Source organism: Macaca nemestrina, assembly GCF_043159975.1.
Source record: "Macaca nemestrina isolate mMacNem1 chromosome 4 unlocalized genomic scaffold, mMacNem.hap1 SUPER_4_unloc_9, whole genome shotgun sequence".
NCBI classification, from domain to species: Eukaryota; Metazoa; Chordata; class Mammalia; order Primates; family Cercopithecidae; genus Macaca; species Macaca nemestrina.
The window spans coordinates 264,325-287,471 of record NW_027257563.1 but is presented as its reverse complement, the minus strand read 5'-3'; the positions used below and the strand labels follow the sequence as shown (position 1 = coordinate 287,471).

At 51.5% G+C, this 23,147-nt stretch overlaps 3 protein-coding genes across 3 annotated transcripts; all 3 read right to left on the bottom strand.

Annotated features, from left to right (window-relative positions):
* Positions 1-1,420: 1,420 nt before the first annotated feature.
* On the bottom strand, positions 1,421-4,417 carry LOC139361086 (protein FAM90A5-like). Its single transcript, XM_071089552.1, has 4 exons — positions 4,295-4,417; positions 3,608-3,807; positions 3,040-3,148; positions 1,421-2,383 (listed from the first exon to the last, which is right to left on the bottom strand). Exons 1-4 carry the CDS (start codon positions 4,415-4,417, stop codon positions 1,421-1,423), a joined length of 1,395 nt encoding a protein of 464 aa, XP_070945653.1.
* A 3,579-nt stretch (positions 4,418-7,996) lies between these two features.
* Positions 7,997-10,993, bottom strand: LOC139361084 (protein FAM90A5-like). Its single transcript, XM_071089550.1, has 4 exons — positions 10,871-10,993; positions 10,184-10,383; positions 9,616-9,724; positions 7,997-8,959 (listed from the first exon to the last, which is right to left on the bottom strand). Exons 1-4 carry the CDS (start codon positions 10,991-10,993, stop codon positions 7,997-7,999), a joined length of 1,395 nt encoding a protein of 464 aa, XP_070945651.1.
* A 3,590-nt stretch (positions 10,994-14,583) lies between these two features.
* On the bottom strand, positions 14,584-22,879 carry LOC139361083 (protein FAM90A5-like). The gene is made up of 5 exons (XM_071089549.1): positions 22,840-22,879; positions 21,528-21,652; positions 19,243-19,347; positions 16,202-16,351; positions 14,584-15,546 (listed from the first exon to the last, which is right to left on the bottom strand). Exons 1-5 carry the CDS (start codon positions 22,877-22,879, stop codon positions 14,584-14,586), a joined length of 1,383 nt encoding a protein of 460 aa, XP_070945650.1.
* Between the last annotated feature and the right edge of the window lie 268 nt (positions 22,880-23,147).

Sequence of the window (23,147 nt, the reverse complement as noted above, 5' to 3'; positions counted from 1 at the left end):
ACATCCCCCTGTGGCTGTTCTCTGAGCTTTCCGGTCACATCCTTTCCTGCCACGCTCTTTGGTTCATTTTGGTCATGCTCCTTCTGCTGTCAGAGGAGCAGAGAGTTGATCTTGTTGATTCTGGATACTGATAGTTTCTAGGTGATCTGGACAACCAAGGTAACGACCCTCAACGGCGGCGGAAAGGGAGCAGCCATTTGGCATTGCTCAGAAAATCCCACTCAGTTCCCAGGCCTCCTAGATGTGGAATCCTGGTCAGAGTTGTTCCCAGGTCAGAGAACGGAGATAGCCTGTGCATGGTGGGATATCTTTACCTAGAGCTTTCAGTGAGTCTCGACCTCAGCTACTCTTAGGATCGGGGGAGAAGCACGGAAAGGCCCGGTGCTCAGGCATCCGGAAAGAAGACGGGACGAATATTCTACCTCTGAAGTACATCCCAAATCTGGGAGTTTACTTCAGCTTTACTGGGTTCTACTTGGCGAATGAAAGTGTGCCTCGTTCATACGCACATCCGGAAACCACTTCATGGGGGCCGTCACAGTTTGAACCCCACACGTGGCATCGCGTTGAGCCAAATGGGGACTCGTGGTGCAAGCAACGCTCCCCACGTGTTAGCGTGCGTGAGATTCACTTGGTGGAATTTGACTAGGTGCGTGTTGGTAGAGTGGGGCTGAGGTTCTCTTGCCCCTGTGGATGTTTAAGAAGTCACAGGTCCTGCGAAGACCTGCGGTCCCCTCAGTCAACTCTGTTTCGGAGACATAATGACTTGGATTACTGACAAGTCAAGACATTTTCAAGCCCTTGGAAAATCAGTTACACACAAACACGGAATGAAAGTCGAAAGAGAGTACGTCATCTTTTTGAGAATTTTATTCACTTCAAAACAAATTAAACACACCTATTTCCAACGGCATTCCAGAGCCCAGTTCTCCAGGCTGAGGAAACACCCCAAGAACGCTATGCGCAGAACGCTTCACAGCGTCCAAAACACTGCTGTCAGGGCGGGGCACAGCTGAAGGCCTGCATCTCTCAGGGTTCCCTAACTGTTCCCTGATTCAGCCATCTAGAGAGCAAACACACAGTCATTCCCCAGTTTCCTACTGACATCACAGCGGAAGTCTGACTCCCGCGCGTCGCCGTCACCCAGTTTCTGAGGCAACGAATCACTGGCACAGAAGCTTCTGGTGGCGGGTTTCCGGAGAGCCCTGCGAACTACAATGTCCCTCACCAGAATTCGATGAGGCAGAGTCTCTGCATGTGGTCCCTGCCTGGCCTGGGCTCCAACATCCACAGAAGCACCACAGCCGGGGAGCTTGGGAGTCACCACACACAGTCTGCTCTCTGCTCCGTGCTCCTCAGTCCCACAGACCCCTCCGAGTCACGGGAGCTGGGTGCAATGGAGCCCCGGCCACCTGTAGTCTCACTCCAGGTCAGAATCGCTGTCCTCTGAGGAGGAGGAAACCTGAAGGTCCTCATAGAGGACACTCAGCGGGACAGGAACACAGGGAGCCTCAGACTTCTCTGAGACGTGAGGGCTGTGAGAGAGGAAGTCTCCCGGCTCCTCAGGAGAGGGAAACGAGGGAGCTGTCAGGAGGCTGGAGCTCCACCATCCGTTTTCCAGTCTCCGGAAGAGCATTCTGAGAGGCTGGGCCCCATCGTGGCTGGCCGCTGGGTGATGGGACATGGTGCAGGCCTGGGCAGTAGGCAGGTAAGGTCTGCTGCGCGGAGGCTGCCGGTCGCTGCTGGGCACCTGGGCGGGTGTCCCCCTGCTCATCTGGGGCGACGGACTTGGTCTGAGTTCGGTTGCAGCTGGCGGAGGTTGGAGAGTCTCCGGGGCCCCCAGCTCACCTCCCTGGATGGCATTTTCGGGCATCTGGAAGGGACCCGTTCTCGGTTTCTTGGGGAAGTTCAGGCAAGCCTGAGTCGGAGCCTGGGCAGGTCTCTTGGCTCCTGGCCTGAAACTGAGATTGGAGCCGAGGCCCAAGCTGTGTGTGTCGGCTGGTGGGCAGGGCTGTGAGGTCACCGCAGGACGTTTGCCTTGTGCCTGGGGGCTGATGACCCGGATCAGGCCGTGGGGCTTGGAGGCAGCCTGGGGAACTTCTCGGCGGCCACCCTGAGGCCTGCTGTGTGTCGGCTTCACCACGACGAGAGGCTCCGGGCCCTGCTGCCTGACTCCCGGCTGAGGGATGTCGGCCACAGACCCTGTCTGTCGTTCCTTCGGTCGGAGACTTGACGAGGAGCTCGGACTGGCTTTTCTGAGGGGAGACAGCGAAGCCAAGACGGATACCGTGTCAGACATTTTGGTAGCTGAGCCATCAGTGAGGGCAGGGTCCACGCGTGGCCTCTTATTGGCTGTGTGCACCGGCATTGGCCTGCTTGCAACCTGAAAGAAAGGAGACCACACACGTTAGAGGTTCCTCGGCATGGAGCCAACATGGAAATCAACCACATCCAATGACGAGGTGCACACAGCAGGAAATTCTTAATACGGTATGGACAGGCGGTCCTTGGAAGTAGGGACAGATCCTCAACGTGAGTGCTGATCGGGACAAGACCCATGAAAAATGCACTCTCGAGCTATGGTCTAAGAATACCATTTTTCTGAAGACTGTGTCTTGGGCATTCACTGGATCAAAGCGCCTCCACTCAGCCTTCCGTGAAGTGGGACGGACTAATGCCCTTCTGAAGGCAGGTTGGTGGCTCAAGGGTTCCCAGGACGTCTTTTCTGAAAACATGCATGTTCCTGGGGTGAGCCTCCTCCATGTTTGGGGCCCCTGAGGGACTAATTTCCTCAGGCCACTAGGAAGATGTTGTTGGCAGGCTTGCCATCATTGCACGGAGAGAAAGCAACAGCAAATACGGCACCTTCAGATGCCTTCACCTGGAATCAAATGGACCTGGAAGGATCGTGGAGTCCCTGACCCCAAGAAGGCAGGGAAGAGGGGTTCCCCGATCCCCTCACGCACACGGGAACCTGAAAGGAAATCAACCAGGGTGACCTAGAGGAGAAAAAGACCAGGGGCCCAGGGTGACACTCACCCTCAGATAATCACAAGATTCCATGGATGCTTTTCGATTTGGCGGCTGCTTCTCCGGAGGTGTCCCGGAAAAGATCTGGAGGAGAGCCTTCCTCTGCGGGTCTTGTTGCCTGCAGAAGAGAAAAAGTTCAGGCCCTGCCCCCCGGTTCTCCCCAGGAGACAGGGAGAACCCTGGCTGGGGCCCAGTCCCGTTCTGTGTTTTGTGATACATAAATGGAACTTTTGTGCCCTTTCCGCCTCTGCACCTTCCCTCATGTGCCAACCTTCCCATCCTGCCGGTGGCCCTCTAGGCTTCCCAAGTAAGGACTGTCATTTGGATTCCGTTGCTTTTCCCCCTGTCATGGGGAACCTGCACGAAGCGGCCCCGCCTCTCCCCCGTCCCTGAATCTCCCAGAGCCAAAGGAGCTCCTGGGTGGGGAACCCAGGAGGACACGGAGCTCTGGTCTGTTTCTCTGCAGCGTTCCTTCCCTGTCCCGGAGACGGAAAGGCACACGGTGTGCAGGTGCAGAGACACCGTGTCCTTAGGTGGCAGTACCCTAAGGATGGTGAAAACCCCTCCCACTGCTCACCTCGGTCTCTCTTCCTTCTCTCCCTTTTCCTTGTTCAAGGGCCCAGGGTTCCCTCGAACCTGGGGCTTCCATGGTTTCAGGTTTTCCTTCCCTTCCTTTCTCCCAAAGGTCTGGGGAACCAGGGCTCCGTTCCAGCACTTCATGGGGCACCTGGTACTTCTGGCCGTGTGCCCAAAGGCCCCGCAGTTTTTGCACTTGATCTGTGGGTGGAAAGGAAGTGATGTCAGTGAATGAGCTGAAGCCACAGGCAGTGATCCAAAGTCAACATTGAGACGGACTGTGAATTCAGAACTGAGTGAGGATTCCAAAGAGGGGACACCGGCATGGGGGCCCTGAAGTGGAGGGAGGGTTCGGTTACGATGTTCCCTCCCAAAGCCCATGTGACGGAGGAACTCTCAAAGGAAGGACTCAGGGTTCTAGCGGGGACGATCGTGAACCCGATGTCCACAGCACAGCCCAACCTGGCTACACAGGATTCTGAGTGGAAAGGGAGGTTGCTCCCAAGAGTCTCTCCAGGGACCTGTCGGGCCGGGGAGGAGGTCCCAAGCCAGGCCCACCTTGGATGGGAAAAGCAACCCGGGTGGTGCTGGCAGAACTCTTTGGAATCCAACCCAGTCTCTGAGGACCGTGTGACACTCGCCCGCTCCTCCCCCCTCGATACCCAAAAGATTCCAGGGCTAGACGTACCCTGGGATCCTCTTCATCGGGTGGGGGAGCCCTTGGCCCAACTGGGGCCCTCTGCTGCTTCTGGAGGGTCTGGGCTCTCACGAGTCTGTTTGCCCCACTTTTGGGGTCACGACGTGCCATCATCTTCGTCTCCTGGGCGTTTTATGGCCGCCTTTTTCCGGGGTTGATGGTTGGGTCACCTGAATCACACACAAACACACGAAAAGCGATGGTTAGGCACACTGGATATTCACACACCCACAAGAAACCCCCAGCTAATTCCATGACGGTGTGGTCATGAGGAGACCTCACCACCCGTCGGTCAAATCTGTGGATCACAATGTGGTGTGTGCATCCTCAGATATTGTGTGTTCCTCTGCCGTGACCACCTGGTCCAAGAGTAAACCTGGCCTGCCACACGGCCCACGGCCTAGGTATGTGGAGTTGGAGTTGAGATTTCAATCCCACCCAAACAACTGATTCTGGAGACTGGACTTAGGTCTCTCACCATTCACTCCAGTAGAAGACACAATGATTCTCTCTCCCCTGAGGGACAAAAGAATCGAAGCTACAGGGCATGGCCGATGTCACCCCTTGGCAGGTCTGCTTGAAGTCAGGGATAAGGGATGCTTCCTATCATAACTCAAATCGCTACTCTTGCCGTTTCACTAGGCAACTTCCAAACACAAATTCATCGAGAGAAGTTATCTCCCTCTCTACCACACTAGCAGGTGATGGTCTTTCCTGCTCTGTCTTTTTGGCTTTAGCTCCAGCCCCTCTTTATTTATTTTTCTGGTATTTTACACACGCCATACGAATTCATCTAAACAAACGCTGAACAAGTGGCATATGAATCTCTTGCATGGCCAAGGGGCAAACCACCCCTTTTCCAAAGTTCTTTTTCCATTTACCCACCAATTCAGCGTGCTGGAGTACATTTCTTTTTGCATTTCCATCTGGCTCTTATCCCGGGCACGGAGATGGAAATGTTTTCTCGCTTTCTGTTCCAAGAATTACGGATAAGGAGAACACATCCTACCCCATCAGCGAGCCCCAGTGTGATCTGTTTCTTTCACTCTCCTTTGTCTCTTTTCCCCCAACTCCTCAGGGATTAGGCGAAACAAACAGTCGTTCAGGGAAACTTACCTGAAATTACAGGTCTACTTTCTTTCCTCGGCTGGCGCTCAGATGAACAGGTGCGCTGGCGCTCAGATGGGCAGGTGCTGGAGCAGCCCTGCTGGAAGCGGTGCAGCCTTCAGGAAGCCGGAGGAAGTGGCAGAGAGGGACCTTTGCTTTCCAGGCTGCCTTTTATACTGCCTCTGGACCCCTGACGCGAAACGGACCCTAACCTAATCAACTGAATCCCATTACATGACCTGGAAAGCTCTGTTTGCCCAGCCCCCTCTAAGACGATGTTCACTATGGACAGACATTCTAAAACCTACCTGTACAGCCGCAAGCTTTGAAGAATAGATGTTTCCCGTCAGGTATGTACTACTGGTGCACGTACCCCTGTCTTGTTTTACATCTTTTTTTTTTTCTAAACAAGGTGCTAAAATAGACACAGTGTAATTGGACCATATTCACTCTATTTCAACGTAGGCCTCAGTGTCATCAAGGAGGTACACCTTGACATGCAATCTCGGTCGTTATCCATCTTCAGAGCTTCTCCTTCTTCCCCACGGTAAGTGTGTCAGCAGAAAACCCTGACCACACCCTCACGTGTTTTCTCCTCCAGGAGGCCCTTGGAAACCACCGTGAATTGGACTGCACTGGGAAACCCAGATGAAGAACGTCAACACCGCTTTGTCCTTCGGTGCCTGGCTCCTTTTTCAGCTCGTCCTGCGGCTCCAGGCGTTATGCCTGAAGAGTCTCCAGGACACCGGTGGGGCTCTATGTCCTTGGGTCCCGTTGCCATTTCTCTGGATTTGCGAAGATCCAGCGGACTTTCTGTGGAACTCTCTTGTCGGGGAACTTGGGTGCCGCGTCCCCTCATTCTGCTCTTCGTCATCTGCACCTGCACAAGTTAGGGTCCACGTTCCCTGGGCGGGAAGAGACAGGCAGGAGTCAGAATGCTGAACCAGCACACTGGGGGCATTTTCTCACGTGGTCCAAGTGACCCCATGGTCTTCTAGAGCTTTGGAACCAGTCGCGTCCCACTTGACACTACACCCGACTCTCAGTTGCTGAATCTTGTTGGCCCTCCGGCGATCTCCCGTTGGATGAGTTGCACCTGCTGAAACTCGATTCCCCCTGGATTGGCGCTTCATTAATTATTCATGATCAGGTGGGAACGCCTGCTTACATCCCCCTGTGGCTGTTCTCTGAGCTTTCCAGTCACATCCTTTCCTGCCACGCTCTTTGGTTCATTTTGGTCATGCTCCTTCTGCTGTCAGAGGAGCAGAGAGTTGATCTTGTTGATTCTGGATACTGATAGTTTCTAGGTGATCTGGACAACCAAGGTAACGACCCTCAACGGCGGCGGAAAGGGAGCAGCCATTTGGCATTGCTCAGAAAATCCCACTCAGTTCCCAGGCCTCCTAGATGTGGAATCCTGGTCAGAGTTGTTCCCAGGTCAGAGAACGGAGATAGCCTGTGCATGGTGGGATATCTTTACCTAGAGCTTTCAGTGAGTCTCGACCTCAGCTACTCTTAGGATCGGGGGAGAAGCATGGAAAGGCCCGGTGCTCAGGCATCCGGAAAGAAGACGGGACGAATATTCTACCTCTGAAGTACATCCCAAATCTGGGAGTTTACTTCAGCTTTACTGGGTTCTACTTGGCGAATGAAAGTGTGCCTCGTTCATACGCACATCCGGAAACCACTTCATGGGGGCCGTCACAGTTTGAACCCCACACGTGGCATCGCGTTGAGCCAAATGGGGACTCGTGGTGCAAGCAACGCTCCCCACGTGTTAGCGTGCGTGAGATTCACTTGGTGGAATTTGACTAGGTGCGTGTTGGTAGAGTGGGGCTGAGGTTCTCTTGCCCCTGTGGATGTTTAAGAAGTCACAGGTCCTGCGAAGACCTGCGGTCCCCTCAGTCAACTCTGTTTCGGAGACATAATGACTTGGATTACTGACAAGTCAAGACATTTTCAAGCCCTTGGAAAATCAGTTACACACAAACACGGAATGAAAGTCGAAAGAGAGTACGTCATCTTTTTGAGAATTTTATTCACTTCAAAACAAATTAAACACACCTATTTCCAACGGCATTCCAGAGCCCAGTTCTCCAGGCTGAGGAAACACCCCAAGAACGCTATGCGCAGAACGCTTCACAGCGTCCAAAACACTGCTGTCAGGGCGGGGCACAGCTGAAGGCCTGCATCTCTCAGGGTTCCCTAACTGTTCCCTGATTCAGCCATCTAGAGAGCAAACACACAGTCATTCCCCAGTTTCCTACTGACATCACAGCGGAAGTCTGACTCCCGCGCGTCGCCGTCACCCAGTTTCTGAGGCAACGAATCACTGGCACAGAAGCTTCTGGTGGCGGGTTTCCGGAGAGCCCTGCGAACTACAATGTCCCTCACCAGAATTCGATGAGGCAGAGTCTCTGCATGTGGTCCCTGCCTGGCCTGGGCTCCAACATCCACAGAAGCACCACAGCCGGGGAGCTTGGGAGTCACCACACACAGTCTGCTCTCTGCTCCGTGCTCCTCAGTCCCACAGACCCCTCCGAGTCACGGGAGCTGGGTGCAATGGAGCCCCGGCCACCTGTAGTCTCACTCCAGGTCAGAATCGCTGTCCTCTGAGGAGGAGGAAACCTGAAGGTCCTCATAGAGGACACTCAGCGGGACAGGAACACAGGGAGCCTCAGACTTCTCTGAGACGTGAGGGCTGTGAGAGAGGAAGTCTCCCGGCTCCTCAGGAGAGGGAAACGAGGGAGCTGTCAGGAGGCTGGAGCTCCACCATCCGTTTTCCAGTCTCCGGAAGAGCATTCTGAGAGGCTGGGCCCCATCGTGGCTGGCCGCTGGGTGATGGGACATGGTGCAGGTCTGGGCAGTAGGCAGGTAAGGTCTGCTGCGCGGAGGCTGCCGGTCGCTGCTGGGCACCTGGGCGGGTGTCCCCCTGCTCATCTGGGGCGACGGACTTGGTCTGAGTTCGGTTGCAGCTGGCGGAGGTTGGAGAGTCTCCGGGGCCCCCAGCTCACCTCCCTGGATGGCATTTTCGGGCATCTGGAAGGGACCCGTTCTCGGTTTCTTGGGGAAGTTCAGGCAAGCCTGAGTCGGAGCCTGGGCAGGTCTCTTGGCTCCTGGCCTGAAACTGAGATTGGAGCCGAGGCCCAAGCTGTGTGTGTCGGCTGGTGGGCAGGGCTGTGAGGTCACCGCAGGACGTTTGCCTTGTGCCTGGGGGCTGATGACCCGGATCAGGCCGTGGGGCTTGGAGGCAGCCTGGGGAACTTCTCGGCGGCCACCCTGAGGCCTGCTGTGTGTCGGCTTCACCACGACGAGAGGCTCCGGGCCCTGCTGCCTGACTCCCGGCTGAGGGATGTCGGCCACAGACCCTGTCTGTCGTTCCTTCGGTCGGAGACTTGACGAGGAGCTCGGACTGGCTTTTCTGAGGGGAGACAGCGAAGCCAAGACGGATACCGTGTCAGACATTTTGGTAGCTGAGCCATCAGTGAGGGCAGGGTCCACGCGTGGCCTCTTATTGGCTGTGTGCACCGGCATTGGCCTGCTTGCAACCTGAAAGAAAGGAGACCACACACGTTAGAGGTTCCTCGGCATGGAGCCAACATGGAAATCAACCACATCCAATGACGAGGTGCACACAGCAGGAAATTCTTAATACGGTATGGACAGGCGGTCCTTGGAAGTAGGGACAGATCTTCAACGTGAGTGCTGATCGGGACAAGACCCATGAAAAATGCACTCTCGAGCTATGGTCTAAGAATACCATTTTTCTGAAGACTGTGTCTTGGGCATTCACTGGATCAAAGCGCCTCCACTCAGCCTTCCATGAAGTGGGACGGACTAATGCCCTTCTGAAGGCAGGTTGGTGGCTCAAGGGTTCCCAGGACGTCTTTTCTGAAAACTTGCATGTTCCTGGGGTGAGCCTCCTCCATGTTTGGGGCCCCTGAGGGACTAATTTCCTCAGGCCACTAGGAAGATGTTGTTGGCAGGCTTGCCATCATTGCACGGAGAGAAAGCAACAGCAAATACGGCACCTTCAGATGCCTTCACCTGGAATCAAATGGACCTGGAAGGATCGTGGAGTCCCTGACCCCAAGAAGGCAGGGAAGAGGGGTTCCCCGATCCCCTCACGCACACGGGAACCTGAAAGGAAATCAACCAGGGTGACCTAGAGGAGAAAAAGACCAGGGGCCCAGGGTGACACTCACCCTCAGATAATCACAAGATTCCATGGATGTTTTTCGATTTGGCGGCTGCTTCTCCGGAGGTGTCCCGGAAAAGATCTGGAGGAGAGCCTTCCTCTGCGGGTCTTGTTGCCTGCAGAAGAGAAAAAGTTCAGGCCCTGCCCCCCGGTTCTCCCCAGGAGACAGGGAGAACCCTGGCTGGGGCCCAGTCCCGTTCTGTGTTTTGTGATACATAAATGGAACTTTTGTGCCCTTTCCGCCTCTGCACCTTCCCTCATGTGCCAACCTTCCCATCCTGCCGGTGGCCCTCTAGGCTTCCCAAGTAAGGACTGTCATTTGGATTCCGTTGCTTTTCCCCCTGTCATGGGGAACCTGCACGAAGCGGCCCCGCCTCTCCCCCGTCCCTGAATCTCCCAGAGCCAAAGGAGCTCCTGGGTGGGGAACCCAGGAGGACACGGAGCTCTGGTCTGTTTCTCTGCAGCGTTCCTTCCCTGTCCCGGAGACGGAAAGGCACACGGTGTGCAGGTGCAGAGACACCGTGTCCTTAGGTGGCAGTACCCTAAGGATGGTGAAAACCCCTCCCACTGCTCACCTCGGTCTCTCTTCCTTCTCTCCCTTTTCCTTGTTCAAGGGCCCAGGGTTCCCTCGAACCTGGGGCTTCCATGGTTTCAGGTTTTCCTTCCCTTCCTTTCTCCCAAAGGTCTGGGGAACCAGGGCTCCGTTCCAGCACTTCATGGGGCACCTGGTACTTCTGGCCGTGTGCCCAAAGGCCCCGCAGTTTTTGCACTTGATCTGTGGGTGGAAAGGAAGTGATGTCAGTGAATGAGCTGAAGCCACAGGCAGTGATCCAAAGTCAACATTGAGACGGACTGTGAATTCAGAACTGAGTGAGGATTCCAAAGAGGGGACACCGGCATGGGGGCCCTGAAGTGGAGGGAGGGTTCGGTTACGATGTTCCCTCCCAAAGCCCATGTGACGGAGGAACTCTCAAAGGAAGGACTCAGGGTTCTAGCGGGGACGATCGTGAACCCGATGTCCACAGCACAGCCCAACCTGGCTACACAGGATTCTGAGTGGAAAGGGAGGTTGCTCCCAAGAGTCTCTCCAGGGACCTGTCGGGCCGGGGAGGAGGTCCCAAGCCAGGCCCACCTTGGATGGGAAAAGCAACCCGGGTGGTGCTGGCAGAACTCTTTGGAATCCAACCCAGTCTCTGAGGACCGTGTGACACTCGCCCGCTCCTCCCCCCTCGATACCCAAAAGATTCCAGGGCTAGACGTACCCTGGGATCCTCTTCATCGGGTGGGGGAGCCCTTGGCCCAACTGGGGCCCTCTGCTGCTTCTGGAGGGTCTGGGCTCTCACGAGTCTGTTTGCCCCACTTTTGGGGTCACGACGTGCCATCATCTTCGTCTCCTGGGCGTTTTATGGCCGCCTTTTTCCGGGGTTGATGGTTGGGTCACCTGAATCACACACAAACACACGAAAAGCGATGGTTAGGCACACTGGATATTCACACACCCACAAGAAACCCCCAGCTAATTCCATGACGGTGTGGTCATGAGGAGACCTCACCACCCGTCGGTCAAATCTGTGGATCACAATGTGGTGTGTGCATCCTCAGATATTGTGTGTTCCTCTGCCGTGACCACCTGGTCCAAGAGTAAACCTGGCCTGCCACACGGCCCACGGCCTAGGTATGTGGAGTTGGAGTTGAGATTTCAATCCCACCCAAACAACTGATTCTGGAGACTGGACTTAGGTCTCTCACCATTCACTCCAGTAGAAGACACAATGATTCTCTCTCCCCTGAGGGACAAAAGAATCGAAGCTACAGGGCATGGCCGATGTCACCCCTTGGCAGGTGTGCTTGAAGTCAGGGATAAGGGATGCTTCCTATCATAACTCAAATCGCTACTCTTGCCGTTTCACTAGGCAACTTCCAAACACAAATTCATCGAGAGAAGTTATCTCCCTCTCTACCACACTAGCAGGTGATGGTCTTTCCTGCTCTGTCTTTTTGGCTTTAGCTCCAGCCCCTCTTTATTTATTTTTCTGGTATTTTACACACGCCATACGAATTCATCTAAACAAACGCTGAACAAGTGGCATATGAATCTCTTGCATGGCCAAAGGGCAAACCACCCCTTTTCCAAAGTTCTTTTTCCATTTACCCACCAATTCAGCGTGCTGGAGTACATTTCTTTTTGCATTTCCATCTGGCTCTTATCCCGGGCACGGAGATGGAAATGTTTTCTCGCTTTCTGTTCCAAGAATTACGGATAAGGAGAACACATCCTACCCCATCAGCGAGCCCCAGTGTGATCTGTTTCTTTCACTCTCCTTTGTCTCTTTTCCCCCAACTCCTCAGGGATTAGGCGAAACAAACAGTCGTTCAGGGAAACTTACCTGAAATTACAGGTCTACTTTCTTTCCTCGGCTGGCGCTCAGATGAACAGGTGCGCTGGCGCTCAGATGGGCAGGTGCTGGAGCAGCCCTGCTGGAAGCGGTGCAGCCTTCAGGAAGCCGGAGGAAGGGGCAGAGAGGGACCTTTGCTTTCCAGGCTGCCTTTTATACTGCCTCTGGACCCCTGACGCGAAACGGACCCTAACCTAATCAACTGAATCCCATTACATGACCTGGAAAGCTCTGTTTGCCCAGCCCCCTCTAAGACGATGTTCACTATGGACAGACATTCTAAAACCTACCTGTACAGCCGCAAGCTTTGAAGAATAGATGTTTCCCGTCAGGTATGTACTACTGGTGCACGTACCCCTGTCTTGTTTTACATCTTTTTTTTTTTTTTTTTTTTTTCTAAACAAGGTGCTAAAATAGACACAGTGTAATTGGACCATATTCACTCTATTTCAACGTAGGCCTCAGTGTCATCAAGGAGGTACACCTTGACATGCAATCTCGGTCGTTATCCATCTTCAGAGCTTCTCCTTCTTCCCCACGGTAAGTGTGTCAGCAGAAAACCCTGACCACACCCTCACGTGTTTTCTCCTCCAGGAGGCCCTTGGAAACCACCGTGAATTGGACTGCACTGGGAAACCCAGATGAAGAACGTCAACACCGCTTTGTCCTTCGGTGCCTGGCTCCTTTTTCAGCTCGTCCTGCGGCTCCAGGCGTTATGCCTGAAGAGTCTCCAGGACACCGGTGGGGCTCTATGTCCTTGGGTCCCGTTGCCATTTCTCTGGATTTGCGAAGATCCAGCGGACTTTCTGTGGAACTCTCTTGTCGGGGAACTTGGGTGCCGCGTCCCCTCATTCTGCTCTTCGTCATCTGCACCTGCACAAGTTAGGGTCCACGTTCCCTGGGCGGGAAGAGACAGGCAGGAGTCAGAATGCTGAACCAGCACACTGGGGGCATTTTCTCACGTGGTCCAAGTGACCCCATGGTCTTCTAGAGCTTTGGAACCAGTCGCGTCCCACTTGACACTACACCCGACTCTCAGTTGCTGAATCTTGTTGGCCCTCCGGCGATCTCCCGTTGGATGAGTTGCACCTGCTGAAACTCGATTCCCCCTGGATTGGCGCTTCATTAATTATTCATGATCAGGTGGGAACGCCTGCTTACATCCCCCTGTGGCTGTTCTCTGAGCTTTCCGGTCACATCCTTTCCTGCCACGCTCTTTGGTTCATTTTGGTCATGCTCCTTCTGCTGTCAGAGGAGCAGAGAGTTGATCTTGTTGATTCTGGATACTGATAGTTTCTAGGTGATCTGGACAACCAAGGTAACGACCCTCAACGGCGGCGGAAAGGGAGCAGCCATTTGGCATTGCTCAGAAAATCCCACTCAGTTCCCAGGCCTCCTAGATGTGGAATCCTGGTCAGAGTTGTTCCCAGGTCAGAGAACGGAGATAGCCTGTGCATGGTGGGATATCTTTACCTAGAGCTTTCAGTGAGTCTCGACCTCAGCTACTCTTAGGATCGGGGGAGAAGCATGGAAAGGCCCGGTGCTCAGGCATCCGGAAAGAAGACGGGACGAATATTCTACCTCTGAAGTACATCCCAAATCTGGGAGTTTACTTCAGCTTTACTGGGTTCTACTTGGCGAATGAAAGTGTGCCTCGTTCATACGCACATCCGGAAACCACTTCATGGGGGCCGTCACAGTTTGAACCCCACACGTGGCATCGCGTTGAGCCAAATGGGGACTCGTGGTGCAAGCAACGCTCCCCACGTGTTAGCGTGCGTGAGATTCACTTGGTGGAATTTGACTAGGTGCGTGTTGGTAGAGTGGGGCTGAGGTTCTCTTGCCCCTGTGGATGTTTAAGAAGTCACAGGTCCTGCGAAGACCTGCGGTCCCCTCAGTCAACTCTGTTTCGGAGACATAATGACTTGGATTACTGACAAGTCAAGACATTTTCAAGCCCTTGGAAAATCAGTTACACACAAACACGGAATGAAAGTCGAAAGAGAGTACGTCATCTTTTTGAGAATTTTATTCACTTCAAAACAAATTAAACACACCTATTTCCAACGGCATTCCAGAGCCCAGTTCTCCAGGCTGAGGAAACACCCCAAGAACGCTATGCACAGAACGCTTCACAGCGTCCAAAACACTGCTGTCAGGGCGGGGCACAGCTGAAGGCCTGCATCTCTCAGGGTTCCCTAACTGTTCCCTGATTCAGCCATCTAGAGAGCAAACACACAGTCATTCCCCAGTTTCCTACTGACATCACAGCGGAAGTCTGACTCCCGCGCGTCGCCGTCACCCAGTTTCTGAGGCAACGAATCACTGGCACAGAAGCTTCTGGTGGCGGGTTTCCGGAGAGCCCTGCGAACTACAATGTCCCTCACCAGAATTCGATGAGGCAGAGTCTCTGCATGTGGTCCCTGCCTGGCCTGGGCTCCAACATCCACAGAAGCACCACAGCCGGGGAGCTTGGGAGTCACCACACACAGTCTGCTCTCTGCTCCGTGCTCCTCAGTCTCACAGACCCCTCCGAGTCACGGGAGCTGGGTGCAATGGAGCCCCGGCCACCTGTAGTCTCACTCCAGGTCAGAATCGCTGTCCTCTGAGGAGGAGGAAACCTGAAGGTCCTCATAGAGGACACTCAGCGGGACAGGAACACAGGGAGCCTCAGACTTCTCTGAGACGTGAGGGCTGTGAGAGAGGAAGTCTCCCGGCTCCTCAGGAGAGGGAAACGAGGGAGCTGTCAGGAGGCTGGAGCTCCACCATCCGTTTTCCAGTCTCCGGAAGAGCATTCTGAGAGGCTGGGCCCCATCGTGGCTGGCCGCTGGGTGATGGGACATGGTGCAGGCCTGGGCAGTAGGCAGGTAAGGTCTGCTGCGCGGAGGCTGCCGGTCGCTGCTGGGCACCTGGGCGGGTGTCCCCCTGCTCATCTGGGGCGACGGACTTGGTCTGAGTTCGGTTGCAGCTGGCGGAGGTTGGAGAGTCTCCGGGGCCCCCAGCTCACCTCCCTGGATGGCATTTTCGGGCATCTGGAAGGGACCCGTTCTCGGTTTCTTGGGGAAGTTCAGGCAAGCCTGAGTCGGAGCCTGGGCAGGTCTCTTGGCTCCTGGCCTGAAACTGAGATTGGAGCCGAGGCCCAAGCTGTGTGTGTCGGCTGGTGGGCAGGGCTGTGAGGTCACCGCAGGACGTTTGTCTTGTGCCTGGGGGCTGATGACCCGGATCAGGCCGTGGGGCTTGGAGGCAGCCTGGGGAACTTCTCGGCGGCCACCCTGAGGCCTGCTGTGTGTCGGCTTCACCACGACGAGAGGCTCCGGGCCCTGCTGCCTGACTCCCGGCTGAGGGATGTCGGCCACAGACCCTGTCTCTCGTTCCTTCGGTCGGAGACTTGACGAGGAGCTCGGACTGGCTTTTCTGAGGGGAGACAGCGAAGCCAAGACGGATACCGTGTCAGACATTTTGGTAGCTGAGCCATCAGTGAGGGCAGGGTCCACGCGTGGCCTCTTATTGGCTGTGTGCACCGGCATTGGCCTGCTTGCAACCTGAAAGAAAGGAGACCACACACGTTAGAGGTTCCTCGGCATGGAGCCAACATGGAAATCAACCACATCCAATGACAAGGTGCACACAGCAGGAAATTCTTAGTACAGTATGGACAGGCTGTCCTTGGAAGTAGGGACAGATCCTCAACGTGAGTGCTGATCGGGACAAGACCCATGAAAAATGCACTCTCGAGCTATGGTCTAAGAATACCATTTTTCTAAAGACTGTGTCTTGGGCATTCTCTGGATCAAAGCGCCTCCACTCAGCCTTCCGTGAAGTGGGACGGACTAATGCCCTTCTGAAGGCAGGTTGGTGGCTCAAAGGTTCCCAGGACGTCTTTTTTCAAAACATGCATGTTCCTGGGGTGAGCCTCCTCCATGTTTGGGGCCTCTGAGAGACTAATTTCCTCATGCCGCTAGGAAGATGTTGTTGGCAGGCTTGCCATCATTGCACAGACAGAAAGCAACAGCAAATACGGCACCTTCAGATGTCTTCACCTGGAATCAAATGGACCTGGGAGGATCGTGGAGTCCCTGACCCCAAGAAGGCAGGGAAGAGGGATTCCCCGATCCCCTCACGCACACAGGAACCTGAAAGGAAATCAACCAGAGTGACCTAGTGGAGCAAAGAACAGGGACCCAGAGTGACACTCACTCTCAGATAAATCCAAGATTTCGTGGATTGTTTTCGATCTGGCAGTGGCTTCTCCAAAGGTTTCCCAGAAAAGGTCTGGAATTGAGCCTTCCTCTGCGGGTCTTGTTGCCTGCAGAAGAGAAAAAGTTCAGGCCATGCATCCAGTTTTCCCTAGGAGACAGGAAGACTTCAGTCTCTGGCCCATTCCCATTCTGTGTTTTGTGATAAATAAGTGGAACTCTTGTGCCCTTTCCACCTCTGCACCTTCCCTCATGTGCCAACCTTCCCGTCCTCACAGTGATCTTCTAAGCTTCCCAAGTAAGGACCAGTATTTGGATTCCATTGCTTTTCCCCCTGTCATGGGGAACCTGCACGAAGCTTCCCCACCTGACATCGTCCTCCCCTAGCTCGATATCAGGAACAAGTCTGTTAATTATTATTATTATTAAATATAATATAAATTAATAGTAATCATTGACAATAATAATCACAATAAAGATAGTAAAAATTAATACTGTTTAAAAATGTTTTAACAATTAGTAGTAACAATTAATAGCAATATCACTATTAGTAATGAAATGATATCAGCAATTATTGTTACTTAATACTAAATGATGTTGGTTATAAAATAATGATTAATATTATGAACTACTAGCATTGCTAAATGTCATTAATATTGATAATTAATTTTAAGCATACATAATCATATATTTAAAATAATTATCCTTAATTAATTATGGTATCCTATTAATTATTAGTATAATCGATAATTGTTAAAATTGGTCATTGATGTTTAATAATTAATCATATTATTACTCCTAATACTGCAGTGTGTATACAGCTACCTGTGATGTCATTCCTAATATCCAGGGAGGGAGAGCATGGTTTTAGTTTTAATATCACAATAAGTGTACACTCACCCTGTGACACAGATCCTAATATTCAGTGTAGTGGAGTATGACATGACTCCCAACATAGCAATGAATAGATAGCCACCCGGTGATATTGCTCTTAATATTCACGGAAGATGCGTATTATATTACTCCCAATATCGCAGGGAGGGTACAGCTCTTCTGTGTTATGATTCCTAATATCTGGGAGAGGAGAGGATGATAATAATTCCAGTGTCACAGGCTGTGTTTACCGGCTCTGTGACATTGTTATTAATATCTGGGAAGGGAGAGGATATTACTCCCAATGTGGAAGGGGGTGTACATCCACCCTGTGATATTCTTCTTTCTATTCCAAGGCCGAGAGGTTGATATTACTCCTAGTATCACAGACACTGTACACCCCCATGTTTTTAATCCCTGCGATATTGAGAGTAGTATCATCCTCTCCCCGGTGGAAATTAGGAACAGTATCACTGGGGGCGTATACACCCCCTGCGATATTGAAAGTAATATCATCCTCTCCCCTCCTGGATCATGGGAACAACATCACTGGGGGATGTACACTTTCTGTGATATTGGGAGTAACATCATCTTCTGTGCCTTGGATTATTAAGGACAATATCACGCGGGGACATGTGTACATCTTCTGCAATATTGGGAATAATATTATCCTCTCTCCCCTTGCATGTTAGGAAAAATATCACAGAGTGTGTGTTCACCTCCTGTGATATGGGGATTAAAACCATCTTCTCCCGTTCTGGATATCAGGAAGAGTATCACACAGGGGTGTACAGTGTCTGTGATACTGGGAGTAATATCAACCTCTTGGCCTTGGAATATTAAGAAGAATATCACAGGGTGGATGTACACCCCCTGCCATATTGGAAGTAATATCAGCCTCTCCTCTCCATGGATATTAGGAACAATATCCCAGGCTAGGTGTATGCCTCCTGCTCTATGGGGAGTAATATCATCCTCTCCCTTCCAGGATATAAATAACAATATCACAGGACGGGTGAACACAGCCTGTGATACTGGAATTATTAACATCCTCTCCCCTTCTGGATACTAGGAACCATATCACAGAAGAGCTGTACCCTCCCTGTGATATTGGGAGTAATATCATACGCTTCTTCTGTGAATATTAAGAGCAATATCACTGGGTGGCTTTCCATTCATTGCTATGTTGGGATTCATGTCATACTCTACCCCCTAGATATTAGCATCAGTGGCACAGGGTGATTGCACACCTACTATGATATTAAAACTAAAATCATGTTCTCTGTCCCTGGATATTAGGAACAACATCACAGGTAGGTGTACACCCCCTGTGGTATTAGGAGTAATAATATGATTATTAAACATCTATGTAGATTTTAATAATTATCAATCACACAATTAATACGATATCATTATTAATTATGGATAATTATTTTAAATATATGATTATGCATGCTTGAAAATAATTAGTAATATTAATGTCATTTAACAATATTATTAGTTCTTAATATTAATTATTATTTTATTACCAACATCACTTAGTATTGATATAAGTAACATTAATTGCTGATATCATTATTTTATTGTTAATATTGATATTATGATTAATTGTTATACTAATCGTTAATATTTTTTACCAATATTAATTTATACTATCTTTATTGTGATTATTAATATTGACAATTGTTATTATTTTTTACTATAGTTATTAATATTAATAATTAATAGACTTGTTCCTGATATCCAGCTGGGAGAGGATGATATTACTCCCAATATCGAGGAAAGTGTACACCCCTCTATGATGTTATTCCTAATAGCCAGGGGATAGAGGATGACATTATTGAAACTTTTGCAGTGTGTGTCCATCCCTTCGGTCATGTTGTTCCTTATATCCAGAGTGGGAGAGGATGATATGACTCCCAATATTGCAAGAAGTATGCAACCGCCTGTAATATAGTTCTGAACATCTAGGTGAGGAGAGGATGATATTACTGACCATATCGCACGAGTTGTAAAACCCCTTCAATATTTTGCCTACGACCCTGAGGGGAGAAGATGATATTACTCCCAATATCGAAGAAGGTGTACACCCCTCTGGGACACTATGCCCAATATCCACTTTGGGAAATGATGACGTTACGCCCAATGTCCCAGGGGATGTACACCTACCTTGGGATATTGTTCTTTATATCGAGAGGGGGAGAAGATGTTATTGCTCCCAAGAACGCAGGGGCTGGGGCTGTACACCCCTCCTGTGTTATTGTTCTTAATATCCTAGGGAAGAGAGGATGATACTACACCCAATATCGCAAGGTGTGTACACCCACCCAATGATGTTGTTCTTAATGTACTCCACCTCCCACCACCAGGGATATCATTCCTAATATCTAGGGGAAGAGAGGATAACATTATGCCCAATATCGCAGGGGAGCATACACACCCTCTGTGATGTTGTTTCTAGTATCCAAAGGTAGATACGATGATATTACTGGCCATATCACAGGGGGTGTACACCCTTTTGTGATATTGTTTTTGACATTCAGTGGGGGAGAGGATAACATTAATCCTAATATCGCAGAAGGCATACAGACCCCTGCTATGTGGTTCCTAATGTACAGGGGAAAGAGAAGAATATTGCTCTCAACATTGCAGGACGTGTAACCACCCTGCCCCCCGTATATTGTTCCTAATATGCAGCGAGGTGGAGGCTGAGAGTACTACCAATATCCAAGAAGGTGCACACACACCTGTGATATAGTTCCTAATATCTAGCGGGAAAGAGGCTGTTTTTACTTTCAATATCGCAGTGGGTGTACACCGCAGCCAGCCCCGGGGTATCATTCCTTACATCCAAGCAGGAAGAAGATGATATGGCTGACAATATCGAAGGGGGTGGACACCTCTTCTCTGATATGGTTCCTGATATCCAGGGGGTGAGTGGATGATATAACTCCCAATAAAGTAGGAACCGTACAGCCACCCTGGGATTTTGTCTTTAATAACCAGAGGGGAGAGATGACATTACTACCAACATTGCAAGGGGTGTACACCCTCCTGTGATATTGTTTCTCATATCTAGGAAAGGAGAAGATGGTATTAGTACCAATATTGAAGGGATGGACACCCCCCGTGGGATATTGTTCTAAAGTTACATGTTGAAAGAGAATGAGATTCCATCCAATATAACAAGGGGTATACACCCCACCTGTGATATGAGTCGTAAAACCTAGAAGAAGAGAGAATGACATTGCTTCCAAAAACACACGGATTGTACACCCACCCTGTGATATTGTTTCTGTCATCTAAAGGAAGAGATGATGATACTACTCCCACTACCGGAGAAGGTACACACCCGCTGTGATATTGTTCCTCATTACTTGTGGTAGAGAGCATGATATTACTTCCAGTATGACAGTGTCTTGACACCCAGTCTGTGATACTGCTCCTAATTTCCAGTAGGTAAAGTATGATGTTCCTGCCAAGAGAGTAGTGGGTGTACAGCCACCCTGTAATATTTCTCCGAATATTCAGGGAAACACAGGACGACATTATCCCAAATCTCCCAAAAAGTGTACACCCATTGTGTGATATGGTTCCTAATATCCGGAGGTGCAGAGGATGGTATTCATTCTCCTATCGCAGGCTGTGTACACACAACCTGTGAAATTGTTCCTAATATCCTGAACAAAAGAGACTGCTAATAATGGACACACATTGCAGGAGGGAGTAATTGGCTATTACGATCCACATCTCAGGGGGTGAGGCACTCCCCGCGATATGGGGAGTAATAGCAACCCCTCTCCCCACTGGCTATTATGATCCACATCGCAGGGCAGTTCAGGACACCAGCTCTGCCCCAACTTTGACTCAGACAGTGGGTGTCATGGGACCACCTCAGGATGGGTGGCAGTTCAGCTCTAAGGTATCCTTGCTGCCAAAGACCAACTGTTCCTGCTACTTTGAATCTGGCCACAGGGTCTCTGTTGGTGAGACAGATGACCATGAGGCAGATACCCTGAAATCTAGCGACAGAGCTCAAAGTCCCATGAGAGGCACCATAGCACGCAGACTTTGCAGACATACTAGCGAAGGCCGCAGCAGGCCCTGAGTGAGGAACAAGCTGACCAAGATCCTGGGGTTCTGCCACACAGCCCTTATACCAGGGACTGGAAACTGTTTCCCTAAAGAGCCAGGAGTCAGTATTTTCAGCTTTGCCAACTGATCTTTGCCTCAAGCATGCAACTCTGCCATGGCTGCACGACAGCAGCCTTCTGCAGGTGGCCTGTGAAGAGATGGGCATGACCGCACCCCCATCAAACTTTACTTATGGACATGGAAATTTCTCAGTGTCATGAAGTGTTATTTTTTTATTTGTTCAACCATTTGGAAATGTAAAATCCATTCTTGATTCATGGGCGACTAGAGCAGGCGGGGACAGGCCGCCCCTTGCCGACCTCTGGAATGAGTTTAGAGAAGTAAATGACAGGTCGGGCCAGCACAGCCTCCTCACAGCGGATTCGCTGCAGGAGGGTCCTTCGTAGCAACCACTTCCCATCCTTCATCTTGGCTTCAAGTGCAGCTCAGGTGGAGAAAGAGAGAACAGAACTGGCCTCAGCAACAAGAAGGAAGGAGATGCAGGGTCAAGCAGCCATGTGGATCCATCACACTTAACATTCACACCAAGCGGAGCACAGGCAGGACCAGCCCGGGGGGGCTGAAGTGGAGGCTCTCTGGGGTAGGGGACCTCTGGGTGGGCAAGATTCTCTACCTAAAACTCAAATAGAAGATCTACACAGCAGTAGTTACAGAAAACACACACTAAGAAAAAGGCCAAAATAAAAATAGGACACCACGTTTGGCCAAACGGGTCTCACAAGCCAGTAGGTAAGAAAGCCCAGGAGGGCCCACCAGAGGAGCTGGGGGTTGATTCCTGCCTGCTGGGGCCTGGGACACCCCATTCCCAAAGAGGAGGACCCAAGCTTTGGGGAGGAAGCTGTCAGAGTCACCCAGTGAACTGTTCAGAGCTAGAGCCACACAGCAGGTGAGGAGCCCTGGTCATGCCCCCTTGTGCGCTGAGAAGCTGGGGTGAGGGCACACCCCCAGGGGCCGATGCAAACAGTGGACCGCGGGCCCTCCTCCTGCCCAGAGGATGCTCAGCTGCCAAGGGACCACCAAGGCCTGGAACCCAGGGACACACCACCTGACCATCATGCCCAGGCCTCCTGGACCAGGCAATGTCCAGTACAGGCAGGCAGTCTGGACTTGGGGCCAGGACAGTGGTGGATGGTCCTGCTAGGCAGGCCTCCTTCTCCCTACCAGCTGGGCTGATTGCACTGTAGTTTTGGTTCTGGCAACATATTGTTGCCCACTTTGGCCACACCAGTCCCCGGCTCCCTGGCAAGGCCCAGTGCTGTCCAATCTACCTACACAGGCCCCACACACCCAGTGCCCACCAGGCTCTGTCAGCCAGGAGGACCCATGCTCATCCCCTGAAGTTTCTGTGGGAGCCTGCATCCCACAGGGACCCACAGCTCAGGGCCAACCTCCATGGGGGCCTCTTGGTTGTGGTGACAGGGGTGAGGGGTAGTTGACCTCCAGCCCTCCCATCCTGGCCACTGTATTTTGTGGGAATCATTCAGTCCTGTGAGCTTCCTGGGGACCCCAGAAGGAAGAGAACAGGGTGGTCATGGCAGCCTCAGCCCCAGGCTCTGGGCCAGAAGTTGATAACGACCAATTGAGAGCAACCACTGAATTCAAGCCTCTTACAGATACACGAGAAGTTGGCGAAGAACTGAATGTCGACCATTCTACGGTCATCCAGCATTTGAAGCCAATTGGAAAGCTGAAAAATCTTGATAAGTGGTTGCCTCATCAGCTGAGCAAATATTTTAAAAATCATCCTTTTGAAGTGTCATCTTCTCTTGTTCTATGAAACAACATTGAAACATTTCTTGATCAGATTGTGACATGCCACAAAAAGTGGATTTCATACAACAGCCAGCTCACTGGTTGGACTGAGAAGAAGCTCCAAACCACTTCCCAAAGTCAAACTTGTACCAAAAAAAGGTCATGGT

Bases quoted from the DNA above. Each gene is read 5' to 3' on its own strand.
- LOC139361086 (XM_071089552.1), bottom strand. From the start codon at position 4,417: ATGATGGCACGTCGTGACCCCAAAAGTGGGGCAAACAGACTCGTGAGA. The intron at 3,808-4,294 runs GTACGTCTAGCC...TTCCACCCACAG, and splicing joins CCGATGAAGAGGATCCCAGG to ATCAAGTGCAAAAACTGCGG. The intron at 3,149-3,607 runs GTGAGCAGTGGG...TCTCTTCTGCAG, and splicing joins GAGAAGGAAGAGAGACCGAG to GCAACAAGACCCGCAGAGGA.
- LOC139361084 (XM_071089550.1), bottom strand. From the start codon at position 10,993: ATGATGGCACGTCGTGACCCCAAAAGTGGGGCAAACAGACTCGTGAGA. The intron at 10,384-10,870 runs GTACGTCTAGCC...TTCCACCCACAG, and splicing joins CCGATGAAGAGGATCCCAGG to ATCAAGTGCAAAAACTGCGG. The intron at 8,960-9,615 runs GTGAGTGTCACC...CCTTTCTTTCAG, and splicing joins AATCTTGTGATTATCTGAGG to GTTGCAAGCAGGCCAATGCC.
- LOC139361083 (XM_071089549.1), bottom strand. From the start codon at position 22,879: ATGGTCGACATTCAGTTCTTCGCCAACTTCTCGTGTATCT. The intron at 19,348-21,527 runs GTCGGCAAGGGG...TCTCTTCCCTAG, and splicing joins TCTCTAAACTCATTCCAGAG to GATATTAAGAACAATAACAC. The intron at 15,547-16,201 runs GTGAGTGTCACT...CCTTTCTTTCAG, and splicing joins AATCTTGGATTTATCTGAGA to GTTGCAAGCAGGCCAATGCC.